The 21,487-nt window shown below is 49.3% G+C and overlaps 1 protein-coding gene across 7 annotated transcripts in view; it reads right to left on the reverse strand.

Moving 5' to 3' along the window:
- The window catches only part of LOC124545731 (NAD(+) hydrolase sarm1), an 875,530-nt gene that overhangs the window by 38,376 nt on the left and 815,667 nt on the right, over positions 1-21,487 (reverse strand). For 6 of the 7 annotated variants that reach the window (XM_047124676.1, XM_047124697.1, XM_047124713.1 and 3 more), the window contains 2 exons: positions 8,724-8,876; positions 3,671-4,867 (listed from right to left, as the gene is read on the reverse strand). In XM_047124676.1, the coding sequence (XP_046980632.1) occupies positions 3,671-4,867; positions 8,724-8,876 (1,350 nt within the window). The remainder of the gene's footprint in view (positions 1-3,670; positions 4,868-8,723; positions 8,877-21,487) is intronic. The other variant, XM_047124683.1, reaches the window with a different exon arrangement.

Here is a 21,487-nt window from a genome sequence, read left to right on the forward strand (position 1 = left end):
GTGTATTGGATGACGAAAAAAGACGTTTTACAAGGTACTCCTGACAAAAGAAACACTAACACATGTAGGCACTACACAGCGACTGCCAGATTTACTTAGACAGAATTGGGGTGCAGTAAGAAAGGTCGTTGTTGTTGTTTTGCATATTGTGATGCGTAACTGGTATACTCGATCAGACTCGTTAAAGAAACTGACAATGCATGAGTGTTTAAGTTTAACAACACTGTTACGCTGATGAAGATGAAATGCCAAAGAGCTATCGGAAATTGTGCTGCCAGACAGTTTTCTGAGAAATGCATTACACTGTCGAAAAATTTCCTTGCTGAGGGACTGAACGACACTATTAGTTCCGCACGGAATCCGAATTACACTCCTGGAAATGGAAAAAAGAACACATTGACACCGGTGTGTCAGACCCACCATACTTGCTCCGGACACTGCGAGAGGGCTGTACAAGCAATGATCACACGCACGGCACAGCGGACACACCAGGAACCGCGGTGTTGGCCGTCGAATGGCGCTAGCTGCGCAGCATTTGTGCACCGCTGCCGTCAGTGTCAGCCAGTTTGCCGTGGCATACGGAGCTCCATCGCAGTCTTTAACACTGGTAGCATGCCGCGACAGCGTGGACGTGAACCGTATGTGCAGTTGACGGACTTTGAGCGAGGACGTATAGTGGGCATGCGGGAGGCCGGGTGGACGTACCGCCGAATTGCTCAACACGTGGGGCGTGAGGTCTCCACAGTACATCGATGTTGTCGCCAGTGGTCGGCGGAAGGTGCACGTGCCCGTCGACCTGGGATCGGACCGCAGCGACGCACGGATGTACGCCAAGACCGTAGGATCCTACGCAGTGCCGTAGGGGACAGCACCGCCACTTCCCAGCAAATTAGGGACACTGTTGCTCCTGGGGTATCGGCGAGGACCATTCGCAACCGTCTCCATGAAGCTGGGCTATGGTCCCGCACACCGTTAGGCCGTCTTCCGCTCACGCCCCAACATCGTGCAGCCCGCCTCCAGTGGTGTCGCGACAGGCGTGAATGGAGGGACGAATGGAGACGTGTCGTCTTCAGCGATGAGAGTCGCTTCTGCCTTGGTGCCAATGATGGTCGTATGCGTGTTTGGCGCCGTGCAGGTGAGCGCCACAATCAGGACTGCATACGACCGAGGCACACAGGGCCAACACCCGGCATCATGGTGTGGGGAGCGATCTCCTACACTGGCCGTACACCACTGGTGATCGTCGAGGGGACACTGAATAGTGCACGGTACATCCAAACCGTCATCGAACCCATCGTTCTACCATTCCTAGACCGGCAAGGGAACTTGCTGTTCCAACAGGACAATGCACGTCCGCATGTATCCCGTGCCACCCAACGTGCTCTAGAAGGTGTAAGTCAACTACCCTGGCCAGCAAGATCTCCGGATCTGTCCCCCATTGAGCATGTTTGGAACTGGATGAAGCGTCGTCTCACGCGGTCTGCACGTCCAGCACGAACGCTGGTCCAACTGAGGCGCCAGGTGGAAATGGCATGGCAAGCCGTTCCACAGGACTACATCCAACATCTCTACGATCGTCTCCATGGGAGAATAGCAGCCTGCATTGCTGCGAAAGGTGGATATACACTGTGCTAGTGCCGACATTGTGCATGCTCTGTTGCCTGTGTCTATGTGCCTGTGGTTCTGTCAGTGTGATCATGTGATGTATCTGACCCCAGGAATGTGTCAATAAAGTTTCCCCTTCCTGGGACAATGAATTCACGGTGTTCTTATTTCAATTTCCAGGAGTGTATATTAACAGTTTTTCCGTCCTCCTCCTAAAGACAGCGGTATTGTGATGCCCAGGATAAGAGTCCAACAAAAGCAATGAATTATTTCCTGTTACTGGTAAAACGATGTTTCGGATCTAGTACTGAAAATTATTCTCTTCCATTTTTGCAGACTTTTCCACGCCATTTACAGGGTTTTTGCTACTAACCAGTCTTCTTTTACATGTTTTTCCCCTAATGTGGCTTGAGGTTCCTGAAGACAGATATAAAACTGTGGAAACGGCTATCCACTGATACTTATCGCTGGCACTGTTGCATACGAATGTGTCAAAACATTCATCAACTACACAAATGAACCTCCCGTATACCACCCTGTAATCAGCAAACAGTTGCTGACAGCTGCTCACCTTGTCCGTGAAATCGTTTATATGTTCAGAGAACAATAGGCGTGCTATCACACTTCCGTGGTGCATTCCTGACGATATTCTTGTCTCTGGTGGGCACTCGCTGTCGAGGACAACGTACTTGGTTTTGTTGCTTAAGAAGTGTTCGGACCACTCACATATGTGGGAACCTATTCCCGTCAACAGTCTGCAGTGGAGCACCGTCCAAACGCTTCAGGAAATGTAAGAATAAGGGCTCTGGATGTTGTCGTTCATCCTGGGTCTGCAGAGCGTAATGTGAGAAAAGATGATATGGAGTATCACACAAGTGGTCGTCCTAAATCTATGCTGATGTGTTGACAGGATTATTTTTGTCTCAAGGAAATTTATTATATTCGAACGTAGAGTATGCTCAAGAACTCTGCAGGAAACCGACGCTGAAGATATTGGCCCTTCCTTTCTCTTATCTTATATACAGCAGCCACCTGCAACTTTTTCCAGTCGCTCGAGACTGCTCTGGGCGAGAGATTCGCGATAAAAACAACTCAGGCAAGGGGCCAACGCCGAAGGTCGCTCTCTGTAAAGGCAACTTGGGTTTGATCGGATTTGGTGACTTGTTTGTTTTCATCTCTTTCCGTTGCTTGTCAACGTCACGGATGGCTATTTGTATGTCCTCCATATAGGAACTCGTGTGACATTCGTGTGGATGTCCAATCTCCTGCGTGAATGATAAAGCAAAATAAAAAATTTTGCTTTCCCTTTGGAGTCTTGTATTGCCACACGAGAATGGTTGACGACTTACTGTGTAGAAGACTCGACTCTGTTCTAGATTTTACGTAAGGCCAGAATTCTCTCTGGCTCTCGGCATGAACTTTTGCTACGTTATGACGGTGGACTTTGTGGACGCTTCACCCATCGACCTTTTATGATTGCATAAAAGATGCGCCTGTGGTTAGAGCCCAAGGATTGAGGGACTGACACAGTGATGAAACGTAGATGGTTAGCTACATTATTGGACTTGGGGAATTAAAGAGTCACGCTGAGTTTATCCAAAACAGTAATCGTACTGTTATAGTTCTACGTGCAATGGCTTACCGTCGTGCCTTTAATTGTATAGTCTGGTAATGTCCTACGTTTACAGGATTGTGTGTTTTGATGAGTTATTACACTCCGACCAATATACTGGCAAACAATGGTAATACTGCTTCAGAGCTTAAACTGTGCTGCAATGGAAAAGGACGTTCTATTTCGTCCAGTATGTTAAAACTCGATCACTGGAATACTTTTAGTGGCTGCGGGCCCTGTCGACACCGAGATACCGGAGGAACGTCAGAGTTTAACGGTATCGCCGTCGGTAGCAGCACGGACGGACTACCGACTCGGAGGGGAAGAAGAAGAAGAAGAAGAAGAAGAAGAAGAAGTCAGTAACGGTGTTAACGGACGATCTGTTTCGCTCCGTTCTCGCAAGAGAGACCGAGCCCGAGCCCGAGGACGTTAGAGGAATTACGGCGTGATCACCTGCTTGACCCACTCCCTGACGTCCTCCGTCGACCAGAGCGGTACTTGCTGGCTCAGCTTGTGGGGAACCTCCTCGCCGATGAGGCGCAGCGCCTGGGCGGCGTACTTGGAGGCGACGGCGTTGGGGCAGCTGGCGACCACCTTGAGGGGCTCGATGGCGCCGATCTCGCGGAAGATCTCCGTGTTGCCCTGCTGCTTCTTGATGCCCGCCTCCATGCAGAAGTGGAAGGCGGCCAGGTTGCGCGCCTCCTCGCGCTTCGAGCTGAGCACGGGCACCAGCCTCTGCAGCCAGTTCTTGCTCTGGCCGTGAGCGTGCGCGTGGTTGGACTTGGCGAACTCGAACGGGTTGTGGGTCGTGACGAACGGCTCGACCAGGTCGAGCGTGCCCGACTTGAGCACGGCCGCCTCGATCTCCTTGTTGGCGACGAGCACGGCGATGGCCAGGCAGGCGTAGTACTTGATGTTGTCGTCGTTGTGGAAGGCGAGCGGGAACAGCCACATGGGCACCTTGCGCTTGATCATGGCCTCCTGGTTCTCGGCGCCGCCGTACAGCGACAGGTTGGCGAGCGCGCCCGCGCAGTTGCGCAGCGTCTCCACGTCGTTCTTGCGGCACTCGAACAGCACGGCGTCGAGCCCGCCCAGCCGGATGACGTCGCTGCAGGTGCCCTCGCTGTGCTTGAAGAGGTGCTCGAGGATGCCGGTGCCGACGCGCGAGTGGTCGACCGTGCTGCCGCGCGAGTTGCGGATGCACACGCACGCCACCTTCACCACCTTCTCGAGGCCGCACTCGACGACGTGCGCGCGGTTCTCGGTGGTGAGGCACTGCTCGAGCAGGCGCGCGCTCGAGAACTGCAGCTCGCCGTCGTCGGACGAGCAGTTGCGCACCAGCATGTCGAGCGCGCCGCACACGCGCAGCGCGTTGCACAGCGAGTAGCCGAGCTCGTGGCCGTGCCGCGGCACCGACCACGCGCGCCGCACCAGCTCGTTGACGCGGTCCAGCGCCTGCGGCACGCGCGCCGCGCCGCCGCCCCGCTCCAGGCTCTGCACCAGCCGCTCCAGGCACTGCGAGTACTTCACGATCACCTTCTCCACCTCCTTGGGGTTCGAGTTGGCCGACAGCTGGTCCAGGTCTTCGAACGTCTCGCTCAGCAGCTCGTCCTCCGCCGATCTGAGGTGGCCGTTCACCAACTGACTCATCTGCGTCACAAACACAAATACGTTACAATCCGTTCTGAAACGCACACTAAGCATTAGTGCGGAACGTACGGCCCGTTATCTTTTTTTCTCGCGTGTCCGGCGATGTCGGCACCAGTAAAACAGTATAATGACGAGAGTTGTGACTGACGAAGAAAACTTTTACCTAAACGAGTCTTTTGGGTTTCACAGTATTCTCGGTGGCTCAGTGATGTAGTGCCACAATAGTAATGCAAAGATTGTCTTTCAGCTCTTGCCTACTGCTAGGATTTGTTTCTGTGACTTTCACCTCTGGCAATGATTTGTTAATTTGAAAAACGCGAGGTTCCACCGTGCTTGGCATTCGACATTAAACTGTCGGTATAAAGTGGCCTGGAAACTCAGTTGAAACACTCGCAGGAAGGCGAGGGCGTACCGGCTCCGGTAGGACCGTGCTCTCCGAAGCGGGCTGGCGTCAGTAGCGACATCCCAAAATCTCTGAAGTAGCTCAGATCGTCTTCATCAGAGAACTACAAACGCGTGAACACACATTAACACCTCAGACTTTTTCGGTAAGTTGGATACAAAACACGCGCGACATTTTCTGCAGCTAGTCATTTGTAACAACGGTTGCTGAATTGTTGTGTATTATGTAACATCGTGATTCTAATTATTTTAGGCCATAATGGCTACATGTGTGAACCGTGACTGTGTGGGATAATTATTTATTTGCAATTTCTGCTACCAGTCACTTTTTTATTTTTTCGTTTTATGTTTAATCTAGCATAATACAACGCGTTTCGAACGTGTTCTGTTCATCTTCCTATGTTTATACATACATACAGAGAAATCTTACTTAAAAATAAACCATATTCAACTCGATTAACCTACAGCTCTGTCCATTGTTTATTACTTTAGTGGCTGATGTGGCATTTGGGGGCAGGTGGGGGGGGGGGGAGGGAGGGGGCAGTGGATGGCCAAAAATCGATGTCAGTGATGACTTCCGCTGGTTTTTTCCCTTGTGGTCGACTATGTAATACTTTACAGCAGTATACCTGTAGATGAAACAGTTGAGATAATAAGAATGAACCTATTGAGAAAAAAGACAATGAGCAAACCAGAAATCATAGAACTTACAGATATACTTAATTAGTACTTTCACATAATTACTTCTCCTTTAACAATAAAATTTACAAGCAGGACCTAGGACTAGCAATGGCAAGCCCTCTAAGTGGCCTAATAGCTGAAATATTTATACACCATATAGAGAAAAAAATACTGACTGATAACATCACAAGCAAAGTTAAATTCTACCACAGGAATGTAGATGACACCCTCATTCTATTTGATAGCAAAGAGTATGAAGTGACAAACCTTTTTAACAAATTCAACAGGCTACATACAAATATTCTATTCACCCTTAAACAGGAAGAGAACAACACCATACCTTTTCTTGACATAAAAATATCAAAACAGAACCAAAAGGTATCTTTCAATGTTTACAGAAAACCGACTGGCACTGACACCACTATGCCAAACTCCTCAACACATCCCTCCTCCGACGAAATAGCTGTGCTTTACAGAGCACACAAATTTCCACTGCAACATACAGAACTCCAACTAGGAGTAGAAACCGTAACATGCACCGCAATAAACAATGCATTGATCCTTCTCTAATTACTACCATGTCACAGCAGATGAAAAATATACTGGACAAACAACATCAAATTATACTCACAACGGACAATGCCCCAGCAGTCAAATATGTAAAAATGCCATATCTTAGAACAGTATCCAACAAATTAGCAAGATTATTCAAAAACACAGAAGTAAAAACCAGCTTCAGCACCAACAACAACCTAAGTAGGAAGCTTATTCGCAATATAAAACCACCAGATACAAGCCTTGATGCTAGCTGCATTTACAAAATTAATTGCGGTCAATGTAATAAATATTATATCAACTGAATTATATCAACTGAACAGGCAGATATTTCAGAACTCGATTCAAAGAACTTTTAGACTGCTACACACTTGATAAATGTACCAAATCAGCAGTAGCAACTCACATTAAAGACACAGGCACCCTTTGAAAATCGAAGACAACCTTGAAATTTTACACAAAATAGGGAAAAGTAAAAGAATGGATGTCATGGAAGAAATGGAAATTTTCATACATATTACAAAGCATGTACATAACATTCTTAATGAGATAACCGAATTCAAAAACTCAAAATTCTTCAACAGTCTTAAACTAGTTCTAACTCAGTAGATTCAAGATGTGTCAATGTAAATAAATGACTACAAATCTGTCAGTACCAGGAATATCGATACAAAACCTCCATACTCGATACTGACTCACATGCTACAAGTCTGCAATCTTGTGTTACGTGCATAACGTTTACATGTATGTCGAAGCAACTTGTGCAGTGAACTACGTCGGAAATCAGTGACAAAATATAATCTGCAATCATGTAATGTTACTCAACAGCTCCGCCATTGCACCAGTGATGCAAGTGAAGCTGCAAGGTGTTGAAATTGTGAGTGATCAACTGTCATACAAAAGCCTTTCACGCTATTTTCGCAACACACAACTGATGAAAAATTATCTGTATTTTATACAGGCTGTGATATCATACGTAGTCAACCACAAGCAAAAAAACCAGCAGAAGACGTCACTGACACCGATTTCTAGCCATCCACTGCCCCCCCCCCCAAATGATACACCAGTCACTGCAATAACAAACAATGGACAAAGAGTTCTAAGTTAATCTAGTTTAAGACAGTTTATTTTTAAGTAACATTTCTCTTAATGTATGTATGTATAAACGCCTGAAGATGAACAGAACATGTTCGAAATGCGTTGTAATATGTAAGATTAAACATAAAACAAAAAAATAAAAAAGTGACTGGTAGCAAAAATTACAAATAAATAATTGTCGTGATTCTAATAGCGGGGAATGGCGACCTATCATCATCTGATGTTTACGCCGTATCTCAACTTGAGTCGGTAGTCTCGAGTTCGGGACAGATTGACCGTGCTGAAAGTATAACACGTTCCACGCTGGGATACCTTTACGTGTAGCGTCATGTGAACGGAGTTTATGCTTTGCCCAATACGAGACCTACCAGGACTGCCGGTTCACCTCAAAAGTTTTTCGTCATATTAGGAGATATACGTTTCAGTATGTATGTGACTGAGGACTTTATCTGAAAAACGACTCTAGTGGGGAAATTTAGAGTGCTTTTTTAAATACTTGTGGAGGTTTCTGAAATTATGATAAACAAAACATATACGGTGTAATCGTGAAATTGATCCAAAAAGGCCCGCATCTCGTGGTCGTGCGGTAGCGTTCTCGCTTCCCACGCCCGGGTTCCCGGGTTCCCGGGTTCGATTCCCGGCGGAGCCAAGGATTTTCTCTGCCTCGTGATGGCTGGGTGTTGTGTGATGTCCTTAGGTTAGTTAGGTTTAAGTAGTTCTAAGTTCTAGGGGACTGATGACCATAGATGTTAAGTCCCATAGTGCTCAGAGCCATTTGAACCATTTTTTTGATCCAAAAAACCTGTAGATGCCCTGTACAATCAGATGAGCTAAATTGACGGAAATTCAAATGGGAACAGGTCGACATCCTCATTTCGTGAGAAGTGCAGAGTTTTTATCTGTTGGAAGAATTCCATTCGAGTTCGAGACGTACGTACAGTTTAACATTTCTTGTGCCGCAACGTCGAATTATTCTGCTGTCCTGTCAATACTAATTTCGGCTGCGTGACCATTTAAATAAGTCGCGTCTCAGACTACAAAAAAGTTTCCAATACTAAATGGCTAGGACACAATGAAATACAGAAGGTAATGTGAACACGAGCAGCAGCAGGTGGTATACCTGGGAAGCGGACGCGACCACGGACTTGGTGCAGACGCCCTTGGTTGTGATGGTGATGTTGGACTGCGAGGAGGACGACACGTGCTTCTCCTGGTTGATGACGCCCGCCGCCGAGCTGACGGTGTGGCGCTGCTGCTGCGCCGCCATCGCCTTCTGCAACACAGAGGACGCCTAAGCCCACACCACACACCCACCGCCACGCGCCACTCTCGTAAAGCTTTCTGCTACTTTAGTTTGGATTTATTTGTGTACGAAAACGTCACTGCGGGTCCTACATACCTTTGTTGCGTTATCTACTGAAAGGATAACCATTCGGCAAGGACGAGGAGATTCCGACTTATTGTAAGGGGGAGTTGCAGAGATTTTGCAAGACGTGCGTGAAATCGCATCGGGTTGTTGCCTTCACTGCATTCTAAGTAATCGCCTCTTTGTACGGATCTGGTCTTTATGCAGTGGGGACAGCCAGGCCAGATAGCAAACAATTGGTCGACAGTTCTGAAGGGAAAGGACCAAATACAGCGAGGGAAATCTCTCTTGAGGACAAAAGACTATGCGCCTGTCCGCCTGTCGCGAAATGCTGGAATAAGAAGCCAGTCACAGTTCTGTCGACTGCTCAGGGTCTCAAAGACGTCAGATTCGTCGAAAAGAGAAGGAGATTGCGAATTTCGTCGCATATAAGCCAGACGTTTGTGGAGTTCCTGTCGACGAGCCGCTACAAGCGGTAGGAAAGCACACGGAGGCGATAGAGACAACGCAGCACAGAAAACCCACAGATAAGAACTAGTTTCACACTAGTTTCACGTCATCTTATATATCAACCTATACTTAAAAAATCTTATAATCTTAACTTTTGAGTAATTAGATCCTACTGACAAAATATTACGGTTCATCTCGAACGTATCCCATACAAAATAACGATGAAACTATAAATAGTAGGGGAAATTCGCAGAAATTGACTTATTCACTATGCACTCAAAGAGTCCAACAACTATAATAGCAAAACGGTATACAGAAATTAATTCGGTCCTGGAAAGGTTAAATGGTGCTACTATGGACGTGTAGTCCAATAAGTAACGCTCAGGAGACCCGAGCAGCACTTATTGTAAGAAAAAACGACATTCGGCTGCATTTATACGGGCTTCATTTTACGGCAATGTGTGGTGGCAACGGTGTTGTCCTCAGTATTGCTGCATTGTGATGATATTGATGTATGGCCGGAAAGAATATAGCCGATGAAGAGTATGTTTAAGCAGCCGCCGAGATACGATGATTCGTTTCACAGTATCGAAGATGAACAGGTGCTCATTGCCTATCGAGGAGAATCAATTACACGAATGTGTTATCTATTCTTTCGAAGACGAGCCCACGACATTCAGTGCGGGTGCACAATTACCTCCGACCTCCTGGAGGAATTCCAAAGTGGTGGGGGCGGAGGAGATAGGCAGGGACTGCTGGGGTGGGGGGTGTGTCGGCCGAGGGGCGTGCCCGCCCAGCCAGTCCGCCGATGCCGCACAAAGCGCTGCTGCAGCTCATATCAATAGCCCCTCCCCTTTAATTTCCTTTCTTCCCCCCCTTTTCCTCCCTCAGTTTACATAGTATGTGTCACAACTGCGGATTCCGCGCAGTGTCCGTAACAACAGACACCACGCATTCAAATACTTCAGGCATTCACTTTAGTGTCCATGTTTACTGAACGTTGCTGCTTCGAGTGATCGTTCCTGTCATATCGCTGCATATTCACCATTCCTCCTGGGACAGCCTTCTCACGAGTTTAAATTAGTTGATAAAGTTCGTGTGAGCGCATGGGTTCGGTAAATTCTATAAACTGAAATATGGATAGAACAGGCGCTCAGGGAAGGTTTTGTATTTGACGTCATTTTGACCTCGTCGCACTGCGCTGCCACGTGTACGGTGGATCTCGAACGACACGTGGTGGCGGATCGATTAGTCTGCTTCTCTGAACGTGGTGTTGAAACTTGCATACGATAAGGTCGATTACGTGATACGATATTTACGTTATTAGGGAATGAAACTATCAATTAAAATAAGAAACCTTGCCTCGCGATGTTCTGCGTGTAGCCGGGACAAGAGTGAGATTGTGTAACATTATTATCTCTACAGGAGCAGCTTTAAGACAGTTAAATTTTAAGGCATTGTCTTTCAGACTGCAACTGCCGGTGGTCACCGAGATGGCGGTGACCATCCGAGAAGCTCCTCGTTTGAGGAAGCGCTGCAGGAGCTGTAGGGAGGTAGTTGGCGACTAGAACTGACGGCAGCTGGTGAGACGTACGCACACACACACACACACACAGAGCTCTCTGCAGGAAGTGCGGTTGAGGCAGGCGTGCCCTGGAAGCCCGCCGTTCTCCCGCCGTGACCGAGTTTTCAAACGACACTCGGCACGGCGACCGGGCGCGACCAACACCGACTCACGTGGCGCAGGGCGCTGGGCCTGCCTGCCTGGCAGGCCGCCCTCTCGCTCTCTGCCAGCGTTGCTCCCCCGCCCCCCGCTCCTCTCTCCCTCCCTCTCTCTCTCTCTCTCTCTCTCTCTCTCTCTCTCTCTCTCTCTCTCGTTCGTCGCGATCTTACATGAACGTATTTGAGTACATCTTCGTAACTTTTGTTTAAACTGACCTCGAAACTGAAATCTTCCTCTTTCCTTCGGATATCGGCGCCCGATATCCATTTTTTTGCTGCTTTCTAAATCTCGAATGCAGAGTGTGACGCAGTTAAGGAGTGCAGTTTCTTCCCTAATGACTGTGCTACTGCCTCGTCAGCTGGATCGCGATTAGCCGCGACTGCTCCGTAGACAGAGTGGCTGCTCGGTGCAGACCTGTGAGCAGGACCGGATCTGACGCTCCCGAGGCATTTACATTTGCTAGCGGAAGTTGTGGGCAGGTGATATGCGACACCGCAGTTACACGGTATGTGCGGTACTGATTCTCCTTTCTTGCAACTTACTGTTCGACTGCTTCCTAATAGTTAATGGAAAATTGTGACATATGTCTTTCCGAAAGAAAAAAAAAGTCAGACTGAATTTTATGAGGGCAATGCGCCGGAACATGTAGTTTGCATTCGATAAGTAAAGTCAGAGCTAGACAGTTCTTTTATTAAATAAAAGCCCAACGTGAGGTGAGTTGGTAGAGGTTCAAAATGGTTCAAATGGCTCTGAGCACTATGGGACTCAACTTCTGAGGTCATCAGTCCCCTAGAACTTAGAACTACTTAAACCTAACTAACCTAAGGACATCACATACATCCGTGCCCGAGGCAGGATTCGAACCTGCGACCGTAGCAGTCTCGCGGTTCCGGACTGAGCGCCTAGAACCGCTAGACCACCGCGGCCGGCAGTTGCTAGAGGGCTTCTGTGGTGAACCTCTCCTATAGTGAAACGAAGTACTGTAAGTTTACATATCAAAAGCGAAGCTGTGATCACTTAACAAGGCGAGAACTGGAGAGCGACGCCTGGAACGTGTGGTGTGCCATTCCTTTTTGCTACCCCTGCGCTCTCCTGATTCCGTCGAAAGACCTGGAAAAGGAATAAAGTTAACTACTGTTGCTTTGTTTCAGAGCATCACGCATCGTCTTCAGTACGCAAGCACGTTATCCGACTTTTTTTAAAAAATCTGTGCTGGAACAGAGAAAACCGGCTTCCGACGCGCATCTACTTCCAACTCACGGTGTTCCGAGTCGTCGTCTTTCTGCGGCTCGTACGGTTCACCGGCAAACCACTGACGGTTAGCCTAGAGAGGCAATCCGACGCAGTTTCAGTCGGGCACAGAGACGCGCACAGAAGCGAAAACTGAGAGATAAGCTACCTGCGCTCGTTGCGCGCTTCCCAGGTTATGGGCTCTGTGTGGCCAGCTAATATTATGCGGCTGACCTAATACGGCGTAGAGAAAAAATTACAGGGAATCAGTCAGGCGCTAAAAGCCACACTGACAATGACGGACAGGTCGTAACGTGACGCGATGCTGCGTGACGTGACGTGACGTGACGCGGCCAGATAAGGACGGCGCGGCGCGGCACGCAGGCGGAGCGGCAGCTGCCTGCGCCGGCAGCCCGGCCCTCCACAAGCCTCTCCTCGACAAGCCGTGGAGCGAGCGCGCGTGACGCCACGGCAGTCGCCACGAGTACCGCGCATTCCACGGTCGAGCGCCGAACGTGTCGAGCTTATGGCGTCGCAGCAACGGTGTTACGGGTTTCTTTTGAATGTGCAGAGCATGCCAGGGTATTGCTGAATGGCCGTTTCAACGTAGATAAATGAGATGGAAGAACGCCACCTACGTCACATGCAGGGCATCTCTCTTCAGTACTGAGTCGCAAGACGCCATATTTTCTTTCCGTTGAAGCCAATATGTATACACTGAGGTGACAAAAGCTGTGGGACAACGATATGCCCATATACAGATGGTGATAGTAGCATACATAAGGGCTGTTCTGAGTCGTGCTAAGCACCCTCTTCAGCCGAGGAGTTCTAGGAAGTTTTATTTGGTTTCATTTATTTATTATGTCTTGTAAAAATGGAGGTGGGTCTTATTTATCCCAATTAGGAATTTATTTGCAGAAATTTTGGGGACAGCTACGGTATTCACCTTACGGCCTAAGGGAAACGTGAAAAACCCGGCCACAGCTGCTGGTGTTGCCACCTTTTCCTAGCGCGTCCATTCTGGATGCACTAGGCAGGTACGTCTCGATTCGTCTGCGTCGGCGTTTTTTGTCGCTGCTGCGGCCTTCCATCTTCGTCTCGAGTTCTTTGTGTTCTTGTTCTTTCTCCTCCCAGATCTCCAGCCATTTGCGTTGGCGGTCGGCTCGCTCCTCTACGTTTGGAACGGTCTATTGCACTTCCGTACCAGGTCACAAACTCCCTTGTTTGTGCGTCCCTGTCAGTGGGTGCTGGCGCGTCTTCTCTGGCGACGTCCGTTGTCTGTGTGGCGCGTTTTGCCATTATCGTGTCTTTTTTCCTGTCGGTTTGCGAGAGACTCGTGCGGTGCGGTCTTCCGTTTGGGAGGCCGTCACGTAGCACGACTGCTCGTCCGTTTGCGCCGCCCTGGCTCCAGTTGCTGCCGGTGGAGCTGGAGGAGGCAGGCGGTCTGCGTCTCCGCGTGGAGCGCCATCCCGAAGCGGCTCTCTGCCCCCTGCAGAGCCGCGCCAATGTCAGGGTGGCGGTGTTCGACTTCTCTGTGGGCTGCTGCGCCGTGCTCCGATGCAGCGGCCGCCTCCGGTCTGAGGACGCCGACTGCCTCCCCCAGTGGTGGGGTGAGCGGCCGGCCACGCGTGGGTGTGGCCTGCTGCCGTCGCGCCTCGCGTCTCTGGACTTCTCTCGAGGCGAGGTTGTCATCTTCTCATTCCTGTGTCTCCGACGTCTTTTTTGGGAACTGAGTGGCAAGTCGGTCTCTTCGTCTTCTCACTCGTGTCGCTGCGCTCTGCGAAGTTCGGGCAGCCACGCCAGTCCGCTACGTGTGCTCCGCCACGGTAGGCACACGTCGGCCGTTCGTCGGTGCCGATTGTACAGATTCGGCTGACGTGCTGCCCGGCACACTTGACGCATCTTGCGGAGCTGTGGCGATATTTCGCCACACGCACTTCTTCCTGTCACCTGTAGCATTGGGGTGGCGGGTCCGGGTTGGCGGGGAAAGCCTCCGCATCGGCAGGGAAGCCTAGAAGCTTCCACAGCGCTTTATGTCGTCACCGGCATTTGCCGTTCGCACAGCGACGGTGAAGAGCGTCGATCTCTTCTCGTTCGTCCGGTTGTGCAGGTCCACTGCTGCATTTTGGAATTCTGCTCGGTGCAGTCCATCCTGGACTCTTCTCTCGCTGATGATCGGAGGCAGTCCCCTCAGGAGTGTTTCGGTAGTCTTCACGCATCGGGGTTCCAGCGGCGTCTGCTCGCTGGGTGCGTCAGCGATGTAGGCGGCTGCAGTGCTCCTCCGCGCCTCGTTGTCGCCCGTGTTCGCCGCTACCAGCTCGATTCCGCTGTCGAAGTCTGTCGACTCGACGACGACCTCGCACTTCCACTGCCGCCAGATCGTACAACTCTGTCCTCTCCTCTCCTCTCCTCTGCACTGGATCTGCAGGGAACGATTGCTCTTGTACTCGCTCGCCGGTGCTTTCGGAAGCCCGGGCTACCGACTGCGTCCTGTCTGATTCGCTGTCGCAGCGTTTAGATAGGCCCCGATTCGCCGTGCTCAGCGCCACGTGTGTGTGTGTGTGTGTGTGTGTGTGTGTGTGTGTGTGTGTGTGTGTGTGTGTGTGTGGGTGTGTGGGTGTGTGTGTGGGTGTGTGTGTGGGTGGGTGGGTGTGTGTTTGTGTGTGTGTGGGTGTGTGAATTTGTAAGGGACCAAACTGCTGAGGTCATCGGTCCCTAGACCTACACACTATTTGAACTAACTTACTCTAACTTACGCTAAGGGCAACTCACACACACACACACACACCCATGCCCGAGGGTGGACTCGAACCTCCGGCGGGAGAGTCCACGCAATCCGTACCACGGTGCCTCTAACCGCGCGGCCACTACGCGCGGCGCGAGCCAAGTAACAAGACAATTTGCCCTTGCTGTGAGAACAGCAGCACACACTTTGCAGTCTGGCGAGCAGTACAGTCTGTCCGCTCTCTGTCCCAAGTAATAGTTATGCGCGGACTACAGCTGTCCCAGCGGCGTAGGTATGCCGAGAATATATTCTGGCATTCCCTCTCAGCACGGACAACGCAGCGGCCGATGGCCTTCACTTTACGACCTAGAGCAGGATGTACTACGACCGTATCCGTTAGTACAGTGTGGCGAAATCTGGAGTTAACGGGGTTTGGCAGCAGGCGACTGACGAGAATGTTTTTGCTACCAGCACGACATCGCCTGCAGCGCCTCTCCTGGGGTCGTGAACATACTGGTGGAATGTTAGACGACTGGAAAACCGTAGCAGCTCGTAAGAGATGATGACAGGACTAGAGCGTGGCGCAGACCCCACGCAGCCACGGAGCCGAGTTGTCAACGAGGCACTGTGCAAGTTGGTGACGGCTCTTTATTGATGTGGGCTGTGTTTTTAGATGGAATGGGCTCGTTCCTCTGGTCCAACTGAACCGATCATTGACTGGAAACTCTTATGTCCGGATAGTGGGAGACCATCTGCAGCCATTCGTGGAATTCCTCTTCCCAAACAACGATGAAATTATTATGAATGACAATCCGCTTGTCGCCAGGCGACAGATATTCACAGTCTGTTTGAGAACGTACTGGACAATTGGAGCGAATGATTTGGTTATCCAGGTCACCCGACAGGGAACATCATCGAGCGGTGAGTTCCTCCTCAAAATCTGGCACCGGCAGCGCTTTCGCATAGAAGCAGCACGGCTCGATACTTCTGCAAGTAACTTACGACCACTTGTAGAGTCCACGCAATGTCGAGTTGCCGGGCAAAAGGAGAGCCTGTGACTTCTGTCTCATCAGTATATATGCCATTTCTAAGCACCGGCAAACTGAGGATTTCTCGGAATCCCGTCGTTAACTGTATTATTTTTGTAACAAAATGACAAGAAACGTCATATTTTCGGTGTCGTCGAATATCGAGAGCGGCGTGAGAAGTATCGACCAGCGCACAGATACTGCTCAGAAGGCGGTACCGTGAGGGGCCGGTGAGATGCCGCGAAGAAGCCGCGCCTCCCGTAGCTGCGAGGCGCCGCAGCCGCAGCCGCAGCCGCGCCTCTGCCCCGCCAGGGGCCAGCAGGGCAGTTCCGCTCCAGGGCGGATCCTGCCGCACTTCCAGCAAGTTCCAGTCGGTAGAGCGTCGTCGTGCCGCCTACTCGCTGTGACACGGACCGTACCAACCGTCGAGGAGTGGAGAGACTCTCGCCTCCTGTGAATCGTGCCTACGCGCCAACTTCACCAGAACTGTGTCAACAGCTGTCTACGAATTTGCGTTTTCTAGTGACGTCACAGTACGACCATTCTGAACTTGTGTCAATTCACCACTCAGTAATCGTGGCTCATTTAGTGTGCTCTGAGCCGCAAGACAGCTGCAGCCGAGCCTGGGGACCACAGGTAAGTTCTGTTGTAATTAATAAAGTATAACTTATTCGAAGTGTTCTAATTACCTGTATTATTAGCAACCTCCCCAGTGTCCAAGAAGACGGACACAACTACAGTGATGTCGAGAACGCAGGCGGTGATAAGCTCAGTGTGGCATATTGTGTAGCTAACCTTCTCTTGCAGCAGTGTAATTTTTCTGTTTGTGTGTGTTGTTATACTGAGTGTTCACGATGTCTCCTCCGAATGTGCTTCAGTGCAAGCTATACAGTTCCAGGAACAAAAGATTGTACAATTATTACAAGCAATGCAAGAAATTGCGGCCGCACTACGACCACCACCCTAGCCTGTTCAATCGGAAACAACTCAATCGACGGTTCACGCGCCTAAATTCAGAGAGTTTCTGGGGTAAAGCGAAGACTTGGCTGATTATGTTGCACAATCGACGACGCATTTCAACGACTACAGCATAACGCGTAACCGGCGTATTTACCATTTTCTCTCCACAGTAGGCTCAGATGCATTCCGGTTGATAGTGATAGTGTTTTCAGATCGCCATCTTCATGGGGTCCCCAACGGCGAGTTAGCTGACGAACTGTTCAAATGTTCGGATGTGTGTGAGAGGTCATCGGTCCTACACACTACTTAAACTAACTTACGCTAAGAACAACACACACACCCATGCCCGAGGGAGGACTCGAACCTCCGGTGGAAAGGGCCGCGCAATCCGTGACATGGCATCTCAAAACCGCGCGGCCACTCCGCGCGCCTCAACTGTCAAATCACTTTAAATCACATGTGCTTGTAGCGGCTGCTCGTTATACGTTCTTCAGATTAAAACAGCAACTGGTACAACCCTACAACCAGTGGGCAACAGAACTTTGTGGCCTTACTAGATGCTGTCACTTTCAGTGTTCATTTGGTGACAATGGCACTGTGTTGAGATATGCGATTACTCAGACAGAATACGGCTGATTCTCGTATCCGAGCTGCCATACTAAAATATCCAAACGAGATGTTTTCGTGTTCGGCCTGTCGCTCATACATTACAGGACTGAGTTGCTGCAGAGTTCCAGCGGTTGCAGACTGTGACGTCATCAAACGAGTGTTGGAAAGGCAGTGGGCGTCCCCCTGGTGGTCCTTACTGAATCGTCAGACCGGTTGAGACTCTGTGCAGACTTTTTAACTCGACTGCTAACCCAATAACGGTTGTCGATTCTTTTCCGTTGACCCGCTCTGAAGATTTGATGGCCAAATTAGGTTATATTTAATAGGATCGCAACATATCCTCGATGAAAGCACGCAGGCGGTATTTGTTTTCGATACACCGGAAGAAAGAGATGCAGTAAAATCTTATCGAGTTCTCTGTCGGGTTAAGTTAGCGGAGCTAAGAGAATGTCTGGGTGACAGACGCGAACGCACCCTGAGAGGTGCAGATCTCCTTCGGACTGAAGTACCAGTGTATACAGTTTGGAGACGCACAACAGTGCAGTAGAAATTCGCGTCCTTCTTCCATTTCCCGTCCTGTCTTTTCTGCTACCTCGTGCTGCAGTACAAAGCTTCGTTTTGACGCTGACCCCACACGTCGTACACGGTTGGCGGAGCTACGAAGACATGTTCCCATTTCCAACGAGTGGCCAAAAACAACGGTCCTGCCGCATTAACTCAGCTCGACCTGTTTCTCCAGGGGTTGCAGACGGTGGCAGACGCAGCGCTCTCCGGCTTATAATGGGGCGACCACATGGACAAAGCTGCAGGGATGGCGGGCCGAGACTCAGCAACATTTACAAGAAGCACAGGGGCTGCCGACGCCCACGCTGGAGTTTTTCTATAGCAGGTACGTTCGAAAAAGGTGACTCGATTCGAGATATGAGAAAGTGCCGCGAATAAGATTCACTAGCGGCTGTAATCATTTAAAAGATGCCGGCCGGAGTGGCCGTGCGGTTCTAGGCGCTTCAGTCTGGAACTGCGTGACCGCTACGGTCGCAGTTTTGAATCCGCTTCGGGCCTCGATGTGTGTGATCTCCTTAGGTTAGTTAGGTTTAAGTAGTTCTAAGTTCTAGGGGACTGATGACCACAGATGTTAAGTCCTATAGTGCTCAGAACCATTTGAACCATTAGAAGACATTTCCATAGGATCCCACACAGGTACGTGGTTGAATGGAAAGACTTCATTCCAAATCGTAGACAGCATTTCTACTATCAAGCGTAACACTATAGAGCTGAAAAGCCAATGTATTAGTCGTAGGATTTTGTATATTTCTTACGACCTAAATCTAGCTTTGCATTTATAAAAGTGATTCGTCGCATAGAACACCATCTATTGTATGTGATCATTCTCAATCAACCTCCCTCGCCTATAATCCAATGGATATATCGCGTAGCCTCTGACATGACATCGAGATAGAATGCGTTACAAATACTGTTTATTAGCGTGAAAAATATGTAGCGAGGGCATGAGGTAGTTGCAAATACCTCATTTATACCACGTTACTAGCCGAAACACTTTATTTCTAAATTGGGTGATGTTATTACGAGCTTACACTGCCGCCGACGTGCACCCGCTCATACGGTCTCACGGTCTGTAAAGACACACCCCAATGAACACCGACTATATTGTGTCGTGGCATTTGTGTGGAAGATCACTTCATTCGGGAGCAATACCATATCTGATTTATAAAGTTTGTATAGTTTTTAACACGGATATCGTTAGCAATACTTGTGTGCGTCTGTAGAGACAAGACCACTTTCTATGCAAGGTGACAGTAACATGGTCGCTGCGATCGTGTTTTTACTAGCTGGTCGCTTATAAGACGATTACGTCTCTCTCTTCCTACGACAAACTGGTACCACTTGCAAGGAAAAATAAATGACATGTCCATCCACCGTGAATTTTCGCTCAATATTGCTTGGTGTCAACTGCACTCAGTTACTGGCGAAGTATTGTTATACTTAGTAGGGAATGTGTCATAGATTCGCTATGATCCGCGGGCTTATAAAGTATGTGTACTGTGGTCAGTGTTACAACATGTGCAAAGAAAATGTGTGTCCTGTCGTAAGGGGAGGCACGGATTTGACGAGGAAGATTGCGATAACCATAAGGAGCTGAAAGATTTTTTTATGTGGAAAATTATGTGAGTCATAAGGAGGATATACAGAGCCATGCTGCCGTCAGATTGAGGCTGCAATCGCAATATTAAATTGTGAGTACAGTGATAAATAAGTGGCTGGTTTCGTAGAACAGTTCTGCTAGGGGTGCGCGGCGTATGGCGGCGGTAGCCAGTGGCCGGAACGATCGATATTTCCGGCTTACAGCGGGAGCCGTCTTAACTGGACAGGCAGGAGTATAAGAATGCAGCTAACCTAACCGCATCGCCCTCTAGGCGGCTGAGTACCGAACTAATACTCAGTGTGTGTTGGGCAGCCTTCGTTATCGGGTGTGTTATCCGTGGACGTTTGAGAAAAATCAATATGGGCGTGCGTTTGCGCTAGACAATTATTCCCTCCCATGTAAATTGTCCGGTTGATTGGCTCAAAAAATGGTTCAAATGGCTCTGAGCACTACGGGACTCAACTGCTGAGGTCATTAGTCCCCTAGAACTTAGAACTAGTTAAACCTAACTAACCTAAGGACATCACAAACATCCATGCCCGAGGCAGGATTCGAACCTGCGACCGTAGCGGTCTTGCGGTTCCAGACTGCAGCGCCTTTAACCGCACGGCCACTTCGGCCGCCTCCGGTTGATTGCTTCTACACATTTCCCGTCTTTGTTTGGTTGAAAGAACATCGACTATGGTGTGTGTTGCGTGCATCTAGATGCTAAAAACAGGTTTGCTGGTTGCCTAGAAATGTCTTTGGCAATAGTTTCCGTATTTCATGATCTGTGGACCTCTTTTACAGGGTTTAACTGTCAGTGCAATATGACTGCTGTATGTTTTTTATTTTATCTGTACAAGACAGTTTTGTTGCTGAAAATCTCGTAATTTGTCCATTCGCACAAAATGGCGAGCAGTGATCCCACACAGGCAGCAGCAGCAGTTTGCCGAGTAAATTCAGTAAGAGCCAATCAGAATGCTCCACTCAGAGGAAGTTCCATGACATCAGAGTTACGAGGCATCCTTGTGCAGGGCATAGGTGCCTCTACAGACTGGTCTGAACAAGACACGGCAAGGTATCTACGGAAAGCTCTGCGACGTCTGAGAATCGTGTGATGTCTTCTTTGATCGAGTGTTCAGAGACAAGTCCGTGTAGACCGCCCTTCTCTGGTTCGGACAGCGCAATGCTGCCCCAACCGCCACGGTGGCTTTCGAGCATCTCCAGACTAGCGACTGTAGGACATCGAAAATTCACCGAACATTCCACACATTTTTCTCGTCTGTAGAAAAGTGCTTCGAATTCTGTTTGTGTAATTGTTCTGATTTTCTTGTCTGTGCTTAGACAGCAGTGTGTGACTCGAAAAGTGGGAAAAATAACGTGCCTGACTCCAGAAGAAAATATAAACTAAGCCCAGTCACCGTTTCAGAAAAGTGATGAACACCGCAGCAGCTGTAGGACTCAGATTGGTTTTTCTCTCTCTGGCAGTGCCTTCAAACTAGCAGATAAACCGAGCGAGGTGGGACAGTGGTTAGCACACTGGGCTCGCATTCGGGAGGAAGACAGTTCAAACCGCCTCAGCCCATCCTAATTTAAATATTCCGCGATTTCCCTAAACCGCTTCAGGCAAATGCCGGGATGGTGCCT

This window comes from Schistocerca americana, chromosome 1, assembly GCF_021461395.2.
Source record: "Schistocerca americana isolate TAMUIC-IGC-003095 chromosome 1, iqSchAmer2.1, whole genome shotgun sequence".
NCBI lineage: Eukaryota > Metazoa > Arthropoda > Insecta > Orthoptera > Acrididae > Schistocerca > Schistocerca americana.